The 15,846-nt window shown below is 37.9% G+C and overlaps 1 protein-coding gene across 1 annotated transcript in view; it reads left to right on the forward strand.

The window, feature by feature from the left end:
• LOC105470281 (karyopherin subunit alpha 1) overlaps positions 1-15,846 on the forward strand; it is a 90,204-nt gene that overhangs the window by 52,469 nt on the left and 21,889 nt on the right. The window contains exons 5-9 of the mRNA XM_011722098.3: positions 491-585; positions 7,624-7,755; positions 9,311-9,399; positions 9,722-9,821; positions 11,757-11,920. Coding sequence (XP_011720400.1) covers positions 491-585; positions 7,624-7,755; positions 9,311-9,399; positions 9,722-9,821; positions 11,757-11,920 — 580 coding nt within the window. The remainder of the gene's footprint in view (positions 1-490; positions 586-7,623; positions 7,756-9,310; positions 9,400-9,721; positions 9,822-11,756; positions 11,921-15,846) is intronic.

Genomic DNA, 15,846 nt, shown 5'->3' on the forward strand with positions numbered 1-15,846 from the left:
TAAGTTGGCAAGTCAGTCTTCGTAAATTCTTGCTAGCTCCTACAGGTACACAATTAAATTCTACAGGCCTACTGAGAATCTTGTAATGCAATTCCTTAAGACGATTTACAACAGACAAGAGCAGTTAGACTTAAAACCCATGTATAGGAAACAGGCTAGAAGGAAGTATACCAGAACAGTAACAATGGTCTTTTGAGGGTTTTTTTGCCCCCTGGTTTCTAGGTTTTCTAAAAAGTGGATGCAGTAATTTTAATTTTTAAGAATTCTTCCCATCCTTTTTTCCTATATTGAGACTTGTCTTCATTGTGAAACCTTTCAGACTACCCTGTCCTCAAAGTGATAAACCCAGTTTGACATTTCATTTGTTTTGGATAGATTTTGAACATGAGAGATGGTAAATGGAGGGAGGGATGTTAAGGAGTTTTGAGTGTCAAGTTCTTGCATTGAAATCAAAGGACTTTTTTTTTTCTTTTATTTTATGGGGAAACAGAACCTAACCCTCCTATTGATGAAGTTATCAGCACACCAGGAGTAGTGGCAAGGTTTGTGGAGTTCCTCAAACGAAAAGAGAATTGTACACTGCAGGTGCGAATAATTTTTGTTTATTGCCTCATAACTTAATTCCCTTTGAAAATTTTTATTTTGTACACAAATTTGTTACTAATTTTTATCTGTATGAAGAATTAAGTTTGTTTATAATGATATTCCTGACAACTGCATTGCAAGCTGCTTTTATAGCTTTGTTAACATGTAGGCCTTCGTTACACTCTTTATAATTCTTGTCATTTTTAATCATTTAAAATGTTTTTTGATTGTGGATAATACTTCTCTAATCGGGAAATGTTTACAGCAGAGGAGCCATTACAGCTAGGAACTTAAGTGTGGGCTACATAAACTTTGTTTTGAGGGAGTTTTAAATGATACTTGGTAACTTTCTCAGGATGGTGTAACATGGGCTAGATCAGAGTCTCATTAATTCCCAAATCTGTTCCTAATTAATTCTTCCTCCACCCCACAAAAAGCCAGTAAGGAGATAACCTTGTCAGGAATCTGTGTCCTTATTGCTGTGTCAGTTTAGGCTTTCAGTACTCTACTATATGAGAGATTCCAAGAGGAAATTTTGTAATCTCGATTCAGAATTTTGGTTTTTTTTTTCTTCTTCTTTTTCTTGAGACAGAGTCTTGCTCTGTCGCCGGTGCTGGAGTGCAGTGGCAAGATCTCAGCTCACTGCAAATTCCATCTCCCAGATTCAAGTGATTCTCCTGCCTCAGCCTCCCATGAAGCTGGGATTATAGGCGGCCGCCACCACGTCCGACTGATTTTTGTATTATTAGTAGAGCCGGGATTTTGCCATGTTGGCCAGGCTGATCTCGAACTCCTGACCTCAAGTGATCCACCTGCTTGGCCTCCCAAAGTGCTGGGGTTATAGGCGTGAGCCACTGTGCCCAGCCAGGAATTCAGTAATTTTCATAAGAAAAGAAACCAACAGTCAGCTGACTGTCATCCTGGAAGTTATCTAGAAATTCTAAAATACTATTTCCCCCCTGCCCGGATAAAGTTGGGTTTTTAGTAAACTGATGATTTTTTAGTAAACTTCCCTGGAGTAACCAACTGAGTCAGTGCCTTTATTAGTAACAAATATATGTGATCCCTAAATTCTCACCTGTAGGATCTAATCTCAAAGGCTTAGACCTTGAGACTATGTAACTACAAAAATTGGTTAGATGCCAAGTTGATCACAAAATGGGATTATCTTTCTAAGAAAATATTGGCCAAAAACTAGTTAATCATAGAGATATCCCCCATCCCTTGGGTGCTGTTCTTTACTCAGGCTGGAACCATGTAGACACTGGGGCATTTTTGTAAATGATAGCTCTTGTCCCCAGGTTCCTTACTGTCCACACCATTATAGATTATTCCTACAACTTGATGATTTGCCTTGATGTTTTCTCTTCTTTCCTCCTATCCTTTCTTTCTCTTTGTTTTACACTCTTTGTTGCGGTGATGAGTTCCTTCCAGAGGAAAAACAAGAAATCCAGAAAAGGTAGAGTACTTCAATGTCCCATCAGTTTTTCTTCTCCAGTTTGACATTTACCAGTTCCCATGCTCATTTGAATTAAGGTTCTGTTTTGCTAGCTGCCTCCTGGATTGTAATTCTGGTCCCCATCTAAGGCCAGGATCATCAGACACCTGAAAAATAATCACGTTCACCCTGAGAGCAAGGGAAGAGAGAGACTTTTCTCAGGAAAAAAGGAAATCCAGACAAACAACACTGCAGAGAACAGAGCCTGATCCCCTAAGCAACCTGCCAAGAACCAGAGGGACCAAATGAGGAACCTTACTGCAGTTTATCATTTGAAATGCTTTGTAGGAAGAGGGAGGTAGGGAAAGTTATTTTGTTCGTGCTGAAAAAAGTGTTTCTATCCTGTCTCTGGGAATGAGAGTAGATGAGAGATACTGAATTTACTCCTTGATCTGGCAGTTTTTATTAGGTGGTTGTGGAAGTCTAGTTCTTTTATGCATTAAACATAGATGGTATATAACCTTTCAGATCTAAAATGAAAAAAGTCGGAGAAATGGATCTTTCCACATCTCTGCATTCCCTTGTACTCCTTAAAAAGTACAAGTATATTCTCAGACAGTGCCCTCTTCTGGCTAAGACATTCTACATCTTTTTTTAATTCATTACTCTGTAATTGTGGAACTTGTATTTTAACACATCTGAAGATGAAAGCCTTCAGAAATCTCTAATTTGCTTCTACGTAAACCCCCAGATTCCACCCTTGTGCAAACTAATAATTAGGCTGAAATATTGCAGAATGATTCCTCTGGAAGTGATAACCTCATGATTTTATGAGGATAGTCTTAGCTGTCCTAAGACTGAGAAATAACCAACCTGTTTGTTATCTAAGGGCCATCTCTAGCTTTTTTATGTGCACATTTAAGGACACCATGGTGTTCTTTCTCCACTGTGACTAGTGGGGACCTTTGACCACCTAGAAGCAAGAAGGGCAAGTATATTGAGAGAGACCTTAAAGCCAGGAGACTTGTTGCTCTACCATGTTTTCAAATAATTAGACATGCTCTGGGAAGCTTGGAGGTTACTCCTTCCTCTGTGTTCTTGGAGAGCACACAGAGTAAGCTATCCCTGATACTTTTACCTGCTTACTAAAAGTTGAATAGTGCAGCTTTGGAATAGGGCTTTTGTCATTTCTCTTCCAGAAGGAGAGTCATACTGTGTGGTGCCAAGAGGAAATTTGATGGCTCAGCTCACTAATAAATCTTGTGAACAAACTTAATTTCTTCATTCCATAAATAAAGAACTGTGAATCCTAGTGAAGGGTCTTTTTATGTTCTTTCTGGCTTCCCAAGTCAGTAAGGTACCTCAAACCAGGGAGATAAAAGTGCCTGCTTTGAGCATTGCTGCCCAGGTACTGAAGGTGAACATGGGTGGAATCTAGGATTTTGGAAGCAAACAATGCCTTTTAGCTAAGAGCATTCTCAAGCTCCGTGACATCTAGGTCTCAGATAGACTTGAGCCCTTGTCATGAGACTGGTCTGGTTTATGGCATGGTCTGTGAGCCTATTCTGTTGGTTCTTTGAGTCCAGGCCCAGTATCTTTGTACTGTCCTTTGCAATGCTGAGATGTGGCATTCCTAAACTTTCTTATAGAAGCTTATAAAAATAGCTAGAAATAAATATATTGCCTTCTGTTTCCAAATATTAGACAGATAATCCTTGAAAAATTGTAAATTTGAATTACGTTGGCTTAGTTTCCCTTTTTCTGCCTTTCTTGTCCCCTCTAAAAGCTTAATGTGATAAACTGCAGTAAGCCTTCATCCTCCTGTGTCTTTTCCCATCTTCATTGATCTCTCTGCCTTTCCTGGAAAGTTGCTCAGATGACTCAGGCAGTGTTCTCTGCAGAGTTTGCAATCTGGGTTTATTTTTCTGATGTGAGCCTTTCTTTTCACTTGCTCTCCAGGTGAGCCTGGCATTTGCTAGGAACCAGAGTGGAACCGGCAAAGTGGCCAGCAACAGAGTCCTGATCCAAATGGAGAAAGGGAACCAGGCGTACCTCAACCTGGAGTGGGAAACTTGATAGGAGGTCAGAAGTACTTCAGCTTTGGATTCTCATTTTCCTTATTTAAGGAACTGAGCGCCAGAAGGTAGAGACTAAGAAAGGGAAGAGAGAAAGCATCAAACCTTCAGTGTGCAGATTTCAGTTGTAGCCTTATTTAGTGAGTTCAGGACAGTGAAAAATAATGAGTGGAATTACAGTTTATAAGTAGTTACAGCTGCATGATAGCTTGTTTCCTTGTATGGTGCCATTCTTGGATATTAAGAATATAATAGTTTAAAACAATAAAAGAAGTGAAAATTTTATTTGGCCACCATTTGTTACTTCAGCAATACCATTTCTTAGATTTTTTTTTTTTCCAGGTTAATGATTTCCTCGTAGTAGGGTTGCTTACTTTAATTAATTTCTATGGCTGTTTCTATCATCACTTTATGCATATGTATTTGCCATCAATTCTAGGCTTTCCCATTTCACAACTATTTCTTGTTAAATTCTAATCTAGTACCCAAGGCTGAAACATTTAGGAAAAAAAAAAACAAAAATAGATGGCAAATCTCAGTGGAGTACAGCTTTAAAGTATAGACTATGATGAAAGGGAAGTTATGTAGTTTAAAGTACATCTAATTTTTAAAAACGTATACTTAAATACGTTTAACAGTTACTTCTTCTAACATTAATAGAGACAGACCTATACTCAGGGAAATTCTGTTTTTTACTCCCCCCCTCTCATACATATATGGATACATGCATAAACATACATATATATCACACATGTGTAGATGGGTGTAGAAAATTTCACAAATACAGCTTGATTAGCTTTCACAAAGTGAAAACAGCAAAGTAATCAGCACCCTGTGTGTTTTTATTGCCTTTTTAATGCATGAATATGGTTGTATTTTCAGTGGTCCTCTTGTTAGAGTTACCCATTTACTTCTATCCCCAGTAATAGCAAAGATGTTCTTGATTTTCATTCCTGAATTGCATTCAGAGGTTATCATCATTGTATACTACTTAGTGATGAGCATAACTGGCATGTTATTCTTTTGCTAAGATGTAATAATTTCTCTCTCTTTTTACCATCTGTATTCAGGCTGTTATTCACTTATTTTTCATTTTCTTAGTCATTGTCACTTGAATTGTTTTGCTTTTGTATTTTATTAACTTGTGTAGCTTCTGGAATTCTCCCTCATTTCCCCTGAGATCTTTGGTGCTAAACTCAAAATAGCAGTTTGAATGCTGGCACCAATTAGTATTCTAAGTAATTTTTTCTCACCAATAACTCTGTACTATATCCCTATGTACCCAGGTTATAATTATAATTTCTTTGCATCCAAATCTCACTGTAATCTTTTTCTTTTATACAGATGGTATGTATTCTGGTCTTATTTTTTTTCCAGATTACTTTTCCTTACAGTTTCCTTTTATTTGACTTGATGTTTGCAGTATCTGATGACTGTTTATTGAACTTTGAGCCTGCCTTGTGGTGGGACAGTTTGCTTTTATACTTACATCATATGACTCTGGTTTACAAATTAATTTTCCTAGTAAGCAAAAGAAACTGTAACAGTCCTTGTCTTGGACTGTGTAACATTACTCGAATCATTAGTCAAATTGTTGGATTTTTTTGGATAGTTTCCTCATTTGTACACAAGAAAAGCCAGATACCTTACATCTCTGGGTTATCGTAGGGATCCTCTGCGAGTATGTGAATAGTACTTTGAAAATATAAAGTGGCCGGGATCACACCTGTAATCCTAGCACTTTGGGAGGCCTAGATGGGAGGATGACTTGAGGTCAGGAGTTCAAGACCAGCCTGACCTACATGATGAAACCTCGTCTCTACTAAAAATACAAAAATTAGCCGGGCGTGATGTTACATGCCTGTAATCCCAGCTACTTGGGAGGCGGAGGTTGCAGTGAGCTGAGAATGTGCCATTGCACTGGAGCCTGGGCAACAAGAGCGAGACTCCGTCTCAGAAAAAGAAGATATAAAGTACGGTACAAATGTCAAGTTTTAATTCAGATGTACTGAAAGGGTCGGAGTGTTGTTTTCATTAGTAATTTAATCACAGGGATAAATATGGGAAGAATTTTTATTTCATGGTACCTGGGGTTTAATGTGCAAGTCTCCAGAATTTTTGTTATAACAAAAAGGGACCAGATACGGGCTCCTTAACTGAAGTGCTCCTACTCTGGGCCTCCCTGCTGCTGCTAAACCCCCTTACCTCACTCATGTGTGTCACTTTTATAGTTTTCTTTGGAACATCCATTGGTTATGTGTCTTCTGCTATGAATTTTGTATCATTAGCATAGCTTTGAATGTGATTTGATCAGATTGCCCATTTCCTCTGTCTTCCTCTATTCCCAAAGATTAATGAATTTAGTTTTCTACCTGACAGCTACCTTTTAGTTAATCTGGAAGCTTAGAAGAATCACAGGTCATTTGATGATGACTTGTTATTGTCTCTGATTTAAAGGACATACCATGGAATTTTTCTTTTTTTCTGTGTATGTGCTTTATTAAATAGAAGAGAGAATGGAGGAAGAAACAATCTGAAATGTAATTAAGAATTCTTAACTAAATAGAGTACATTATTGGATTTCTCAATATTAGGCTAAAGAGTCAAGTTAGTGTTAAAGATATATTTTAGTGTAGTATGCTCTATTTTTTGTTGGCCATAATTTCCTTTACATCTTCTGTTTATCAGTGCTATAATGCTATATATCAACCTTTAGTCAGTTTACCTTCATTTTTCTCTCCCTATTAAGAATGCCCAAAAAGTCCTGTCTCTGTATTTTGGTTTGGAGCTCTCTTATTTATTGGAAGCTCTTATGCTTTGAAGTTGTCATTTCTTTTCATTATGTGCTGTTAACTCCTTTCACCTACCTAACATTTGATACCTTTTGCCTTTTTCACTGTGCCTATATTTTATGTTTCACACTAACATTCTCTCCCCATTTTACTTTGCCCATTCTACAGAAGTTTGTAAATCTTTTTTTTTTTTTTTTTTATTAGATAACATACATGGTACAGGTTAAAAGGCACATAAAGCTTTCCAGTGAAAAATGTCTTTTTCATCCTTGTTCCCTAGTTACCAGGACCTTTCCATGCAGGCAACAAGTATTTAGTTTCCTATAACTCCTTCTAGAGATAATCTGTGCAATAAGTAAATTAATGCATGTATTCCTTTTTAATGCTTTTAGAAAATATGGTATAATGCCATATTAATGTATACTGTTTGCATTTTGTTTTCATGTATATCTTGGGAGATCATCCTATATCAGCATATGTAACACTCCCTCATTCTTTTTATGGCGTCATGTTTACTCTTTCTTGAACTGAAATTTTAGACACCCTGAATATTCTTCTAGGTTGAGGTGTCTCTTCTGGATGTTCTTTTAAAATTAATAAAGTACTCAACTGATAGGTTACGTGCAAATAATGATCTCAGAATCTTTTTTTCATGTACAGAAAATGTTACTGTTATAAGTAAATAAGCTTTTACATTCTAAAATGATAATGAAAATTATTTCTATCTTTATAGTTTGAATCAGCTTGGGTACTGACAAATATTGCTTCAGGAAATTCTCTTCAGACCCGGATTGTGATTCAGGCAGGAGCTGTGCCTATCTTCATAGAGTTGCTCAGCTCAGAGTTTGAAGATGTCCAGGAACAGGTAAAAATGAAACAAAAGGAAGCAGCTGAAAGAAATTTTTCGGCTGGGCACGTCACTCATGCCTGTAATCCCAACATTTTGGGAGGCCGAGGTGGGTGGATCACAAGGAGTTCGAGACCAGCCTAGTCAACATGGTGAAATCCTGTCTCTACTAAAAATACAAAAATTAGCTGGGCATGGTGGTGTGTGTCTGTAATCCCAGCTACTTGGGAGGCTGAGGCAGGAGAATTACTTGAACCCAAGAGGCGGAGGTTGCAGTGAGCCGAGATCACGTCATTGCACTGCAGTTTGGGCAACGAGAGCAAGACTCCGTCTCAAAAAAAAAAAAAAAAAAAAAGACACAGTATTTCCCTTCAGTCATAATAAGGGGCTGAGTTTTGCCAGTTGGCTTTGGTAATCTATGGATTGTCACAAAGGAGTGTTCTAGAAATTTAGTCTTAATCAAATAGAAAATGTCTTAGTGACTGTAGGCGGAATTTCTCTTAGACACAAAATAATCTTCCCCTTCCAAACCTGACATTCTTTAAGCCATGTATATGTATTTTTTTAGACCATGTAAGCAGTTACTGATAGAGGTTTTTTCTTGTAGAAATTTCAAGTGTTGAAAGTAGACCAGTTGCTGTGGCTCATGCCTGTAATTCCAGCACTTGGGAGGCTGAGGTGGGCAGATTGCTTGAGCCCAGGAGCTCGAGACCAGCCAGGGCACCATGGTGAAACCCCATCTCTACAGAAAATAAAGTAGGTGGCCATGGTGGCACACGCCTGTTGTCCCAGCTGTTTGATAGGCTGAGGTGGGAGGGTTCACTTGAGCTCCAGGAGGTGGAGGCTGCAGTGAGCCGAGATCACACCACCATACTCCAGCCTCGGTAACAGAGCGAGACCTATCTCAAAAAAAAGAAAGTGGCTAGTCTTTGCTACTTTTGTGCAGAAGGGTACAGAAAACAAACTTCTTTTTGTTCACTGTTTTCTTATGTAAGCAAGAAAATTCTCTTTCTCTTTTTCTTGCTTTCTTGCTTTACTTTGCTTTTCTTTCTTTCTTTCTTTCTCTCTCTCTCTCTCTCTCTCTCTCTCTCTCTTTCTTTCTTTCTGTCTGTCTTTCTGTCTGTCTTTCTTTCTGTCTTACAATCTCTGTCACCCAGGCTGGAGTGCATTGGCTCAATCTCGGCTCACTGCAACTCTGTCTCTCAGGTTCAAGCAATTCTCATGCCTCAGCCTCTCGAGTAGCTGGGATTACAGGCGCCTACCACCACACCTGACTAATTTTGTATTTTTAGTAGAGATGGGGTTTCACTGTGTTGCACTCCAGACGGGGTGACAGAGTGAGACTCTGCCTCAAAAAACAAAAACAAACAAAAAAGAATTAGTTCTTTCCTTTAATAAACTGAAAACCTCTGTTTATTGTATACTCTTGGATATTACTTATCTTCCCCCCCCCAATCCTACAACTATTTCATTTGACTCGCCGATGAACGTGTTATTGTGGTATACTGGCATCTGAAAGAATTATGAGGGAATTAAACTATGTAGCCTTTATTAATGAATGATTCTTTCACAGGCAGTCTGGGCTCTTGGCAACATTGCTGGAGATAGTACCATGTGCAGGGACTATGTCTTAGACTGCAATATCCTTCCCCCTCTTTTGCAGTAAGTTTCTTCTTCCTTCTTCCTTTTTGAGAATAAAAATGTAAGAGATTCCTCAGAAAGCATTACATCTTTGGAAATCATTTTGGATTTTCTAGTGTTATTTTTTATTCCAGATATTTTCTTGTATAGATCATTTCCTCCAGCACCCTATCTTTTTCCGTGCCAAAATTCTGAATTACTTGCATCAGAATTAATGAAGTTTTAATGTTTTGGAGAAAAGCTGTCTGAAGACATCTCTTTATCAAAAGTATTATTTAGTATTTATGTCATCAGATAATCACTGTCTGTTATATAGTTTACCATTGTACCATCGTGCTTGTAGGTTATTTTCAAAGCAAAACCGCCTGACCATGACCCGGAATGCAGTATGGGCTTTGTCTAATCTCTGTAGAGGGAAAAGTCCACCTCCAGAATTTGCAAAGGTAAGGACTATGCTTTTGGGACATTGGCAGAAAAATACAATTAAAAGAATATAGCAACCAATAGTAAGGTGAACAGAAAGATAATTTTTGTTAAAATTTAAAATGTTAGAATTTTATCTGTTTTCAGACAAACAGTGTTGTTTTTGTTGGTTCTCTTTATTATTTAAAAAGCAAATTTAAAGCATAACTTGAAGGTGCACATTTACGAAGGGACTGCATATAAAGCATAGCATGAAGGAAGAATTTGTAAAGCTTATTGAAATTAGGCTGCATACAATTAGTATACTGTATTAAGAGACTATCCTTTCAGTTCTCTTAAAACAATGGTTCTCAAAATGTGATCTGTGAGTTCTCTGGGAGTCCATGAGATTCTTTTTTTTTTTTCAACAGGTTTTTGGGGAACAGGTGGTGTTTAGGTACATGAGTTACTTGTTGAGTGGTGATTTCTGATATTTTGGTGCACCCATCACCCAGGCAGTATATACTGTATCCAGTGTGTAGTCTTTCATTTCTCACCCACCTCCAGTCCTTTCTCCCTGAGTCCCCAAAGTCCATTGTATCATTCTTACGCTTTTGTGTCCTCATAGCTTAGCTCCCACTTAATGAATGAGAACATCTGATGTTTGGTTTTCCAGTCCTGAGTTACTTTACTTAGAATAATGGTCTCCAGTTCGATCCAGGTTGCTGCAAATGCCATTGTTTCGTTCCTTTTTATGGCTGAGTAGTAGTCTATGGTATATATATCACATTTTCTTTATCTACTTGTTGATTGATGGGCATTTGGGCTGGTTCTGTGCATTTGCAATTGTGAATTGTGCTGCTCTAAACCTGTGTGTACAAGTATCTTTTTCGTATAATGACTTCTTTTCCTCTGGGTAGATACCCAGGAATAGGATTGGGCATCAAATGGTAGATATACTTTTAGTTCTTTAAGGAATCTCCACACTGTTTTCCATAGTGGTTTTACTGGTTTACACTTCCAGCAACAGTGTAAAAGTGTTCCCTTTTCACCACATTCATGCCAACGTCTATTTTTCTTGTTTGTTTGTTTTTTGTTTTTTTGAGACAGTTTTGCTCTTATTGCCCAGGCTTATAGTGCACTGGTACGGTCTTGGCACACTGCAACCTCCACCTCCTGGGTTCAAGTGATTCTCCTGCCTCAGCTTCCCGAATAGCTGGGATTACAGGCGCACCACCACGTCCAGCTAATTTTTGTATTTTTAGTAGAGACGGGGTTTCACCATCTTGGCCAGGTTGGTCTTGAACTCCTGACCTCAGGTGATCCACCCACCTCAGCCTCCCAGAGTGCTGGGATTACAGGCATGAGCCACCGTGCCTGGCTGCATTTTTTAATATGTTTATTGGCTGTTTGTATATCTTCTTTTGAGAATTGGCTGTTTGTGTCCTTAGCCCACTTTTTGATGGGATTGTTATTGTTAGATTTGAATTTCTTGATGGGATTGTTTTTGTTAGATTTGAATTTCTTGCAGATTCTGGATATTAAACGGGTTTTTTTGTAGTTGTTTTTAATTTGGAATCATATTTCACTGAATTCATCTTAAAACCTTAGCATTTTTGGTCTATAACAAAGTATCTGAAATACAGAATTTTATAGCTTTCGCATTTGTGAAAGTTCCTTTACCTATTTAGTCCACAAAGAATGTGTTTTGACAGGGAATCTCACTCCAAGAATTGATGTATATAAAACTTTGCTCTCTGAAATTATTTTCCTTGGGCTTTGACTACAGATTAGTGCAAGATCACTGACAACATTGCCAAAGACGGAAATGCCACTTAGGTACTTGCTGCTTCATCTTTAGAAGAGCAAATCACCCTAGAAGTCACCAAGTATATGCCTGGTTGCCTTCTTGAGTATCTCACCTCACTTCTGGCTTTAGGCTATTAAATTTCATAATCATCATTTTCCTTTTACAGGTTTCTCCATGTCTGAATGTGCTTTCCTGGTTGCTGTTTGTCAGTGACACTGATGTACTGGCTGATGCCTGCTGGGCCCTCTCATATCTATCAGATGGACCCAATGATAAAATTCAAGCAGTCATCGATGCGGGAGTATGTAGGAGACTTGTGGAACTGCTGATGTAAGATATCTTTTAGAAAGTGTGTCCACTTTTTTTCCCTTGGTACTAGTTTTCTAGCTGCTAATACTTAAATATTAATTGATTATACATGATAATTGATTTATTGTGCTTTGGGCTACTGTTTTTGTTACTTGTTTATGTTGATGTCAGATCCGTTTGTCTTGTTTTATTGAGGTTTATAGAGAACCTCTTACTCCTCTGCTGTTAGCAGACCTTTGGCAGAAACATTGGGAAAACTCCAATATGTGTAGTTGCAGGCTCGTACTGGATGACCTGAGATCAACCACTGGACATCAGAAGGCATACTGCCACTAAAATAGTCATTCCTTATCTGTCTCATTTAGAGCTTATTTTAGACAAGTATCAGAAATTGAATCTTATTTTGCTTTATCATGTCTGTGATGCTTTTGATAACGAAGTGAAAAATTTACTCGTGACAAATAATATGAGACCGTAATAATCAAATTTTTAGATACTGCAGAAGAAAAAAATGAAAATGATAACATAATGGAGAAATGGTACAGTTACAAGCCATGGGAAATTCAAAGTAGAAAGTAGATGCAAGGAGACATTGTCTCGAACATGACATTTGGAATAGATTAGATAGTTATAATGTATTAATACAAAATACAAAACTCTGGGATTATAGCAGGCTACAGACCGGATGCAGATCAGTAATGTCGTGCTAATGTGAATTAATGGCAGTATGATGCTGCAGGAGTCTGAAGTACATCATTCAAAATCTGGGAAGTAATCCTTTGTATTCTTCAGTCACTAGACTACTATATATTTTAGCCTTTTTTTTTTGACTTTTTAAAAAATACTTTTAAGTTCTAGGGTAAATGTGCACAACATGCAGGTTTGTTACATAGGTATACATACGTACCATGTTGATTTGCTGCACCCATTAACTTGTCATTTACGTTAGGTATTTCTCTTAATGCTATGCCTCTGCCTGCTCCCCACTCCACCACAGGCCCTGGTGTGTGATGTTCCCCACCCTGTGTCCAGGTGTTCTCATCATTCAGTTCCCGCCTATGAGTGAGAACATTCAGTGTTTGGTTTTCTGTCCTTGTAATAGTTTAGTCAGAATGATGGTTTCCAGCTTCATCCATGTCCCTGCAAAGGATATGAACTCATCCTTTTTTATGGCTGCATAGTATTGCATGGTGTATATGTGCCACATTTTCTCAATCCAGTCTATCATTGATGGACATTTGGGTTGGTTCCAAGTCTTTGCTATTGTGAATAGTGCTGCAATAAACATGCATGTGTCTTTGTTGTAGCATGATTTATAATCCTTTGGGTATATACCCAGTAATAGGATCACTGGGTCAAGTAGTATTTCTTGTTCTAGATCCTTGAGGAATCGCCACACTGTCTTCCACAATGGTTGAACTAATTTACACTCACCAACAGTGTAAAAGTGTTCCTATTTCTTCACATCCTCTCCAGCATCTCTTGTTTTCTGACTTTTTAATGATTGCCATTCTAACTGACGTGAGATAGTATCTCATTGTGGTTTTGATTTGCATTTTTCTGATGACCAGTGATCATGAGCATTTTTTCATGTGTCTGTTGGCTGCATAAAAGTCTTTTATGAGAAGTGTCTCTTTATATCCTTTGCCCACTTTTTGAGGGGTTGTTTTTTCTTGTAAATTAATTTAATTTCTTTGTAGATTCTGGATATTAGCCCTTTGTCATAGGAATGCTTGTGATTTTTGCCCATTGATTTTGTATCCTGAGACTTTGCTGAAGTTGCTTATCAGCTTAAGGAGATTTTGGGCTGAGATGATGGGGTTTTCTAAATATACAATCATGTCATCTGCAACTAGGGACAATTTGACTTCCCCTTTTCCTAATTGAATACTCTTTATTTCTCTCTCTTGCCTGATTGCCCTGGCCAGAACTTTCAACACTATATTGAATAGGAGTGGTGAGAGAGGGCATCGTTGTCTTGTTCCAGTTTTCAAAGGGAATGCTTCCAGTTTTTGCCTATTCAGTATGATATTGGCTATGGGTTTGTCATAAATAGCTCTTATTATTTTGAGATATGTTCCATCAATACCTAGTTTATTGAGAGTTTTTAGCATGAAGGGCTGTTGAATTTTGTCAAAGGCCTTTTCTGCATCTATTGAGATAATCATGCGGTTTTTGTCTTTGGTTCTGTTTATATGCTGGATTACGTTTATTGATTTGCGTATGTTGAACCAGCCTTGCATCCCAGGGATGAAGCCCACTTGATCGTGGTGGATAAGCTTTTTGATGTGCTGCTGGATTCGGTTTGCCAGTATTGTATTGAGGATTTTCGCATCAGTGTTCATCAGGGATATTGGTCTAAAATTCTCTTTTTTTGTTGTGTCTCTGCCAGGCTTTGGTATCAGGATGATGCTGGCCTCATAAAATGAGTTAGGGAGGATTCCCTCTTTTTCTGTTGATTGGAATAGTTTCAGAAGGAGCGGTACCAGCTCCTCTGTGTACCTGGTAGAACTTGGCTGTGAATCCATTTGATCCTGGGCTTTTTTTGGTTGGTAGGCTATTAATTACTGCCTCAATTTCAGAGCCTGTTATTGGTCTATTCAGGGATTCAACTTCTTGGTTTAGTCTTGGGAAGTGTATATGTCTAGGAATTTATCCATTTCTTTTAGATTTTCTAGTTTATTGGCATGGAGGTGTTTATAGTATTCTCTGATGGTAGTTTGTATTTCTGTGGGATCGGTGGTGGTATCACCTTTATCCTTTTTTTATTGTGTCTATTTGATTCTTTTCTCTTCTTTATTAGTCTTGTTAGCAGTCTGTCAATTTTATTGATCTTTTCAAAAAACCAGCTCCTGGATTCATTGATTTTTTTGAAGAGTTTTTTGTATCTCTTATCTCTTTCAGTTCTTTTCTGATCTTAGTTACTTCTTGCCTTCTGCTAGCTTTTGAATTTGTTTGCTCCTGCTTCTCTAGTTCTTTTAATGGTGATGTTGGGTGTTGCTTTTAGATCTTTCCTGCTTTCTCTTGTGGGCATTTAGTGCTATAAATTTCCCTTTACACACTACTTTAAATGTGTCCCAGAGATTCTGGTACATTGTGTCTTTGTTCTCACTGGTTTCAAAGAACATCTTTATTTCTGCCTTCATTTCGTTATTTACCCAGTAGTCATTCAGGAGCAGGTTGTTACGTTTCCATATAGTTGTGCAGTTTTGAGTGAGTTTCTTAATCCTGAGTTCTAATTTGATTGCACTCTGGTCTGAGAGAGAGTTTGTTATGATTTCTGTTCTTTTACATTTGCTGAGCGGTGTTTTACTTCCAATTATGTGGTCAGTTTTAGAATAAGTGCAGTGTGGTGCTGAGAAGAGTGTATATTTTGTTGATTTGGGGTGGAGAGTTCTGTAGATGTCTATTAGGTCCACTTGGTGCAAAGCGGAGTTCAAGTCCTGGATATCCTTGTTAACCTTCTGTCTCGTTGATGTGTCTAATATTGACATTGGGGTGTTAAAGTCTCCCATTATTATTGTGTGGGAGTCTAAGTCTCTTTATAGGTTTTTACAGACTTAATGAATCTGGGTGCTCCTGTATTGGGTGCATATATATTTAGGATAGTTAGCTTTTCTTGTTGAATTAATCCCTTTACCATTATGTAATGGCTTTGTCTCTTTTGATCTTTGTTGGTTTAAAGTCTGTTTTATCAGAGACTAGGATTGCAACCCCTGCCTTTTTTTGTTTTCTGTTTGCTTGGTAGATCTTCCTCCATCCCTTTATTTTGAGCCTATGTGTGTCTCTGCACATGAGATGGGTCTCCTGAATACAGCACACTGATGGGTCTTGACTTTTTATCCAATTTGCCAGTCTGTGTCTTTTCATTGGGGGATTTAACCTATTTACAGTTAAGGTTAATATCGTTATGTGTGAATTTCATCCTATCATTATGATGTTAGCTG

The sequence above is a fragment of the Macaca nemestrina genome, chromosome 2 (genome assembly GCF_043159975.1).
Source record: "Macaca nemestrina isolate mMacNem1 chromosome 2, mMacNem.hap1, whole genome shotgun sequence".
Classification (NCBI taxonomy): Eukaryota; Metazoa; Chordata; class Mammalia; order Primates; family Cercopithecidae; genus Macaca; species Macaca nemestrina.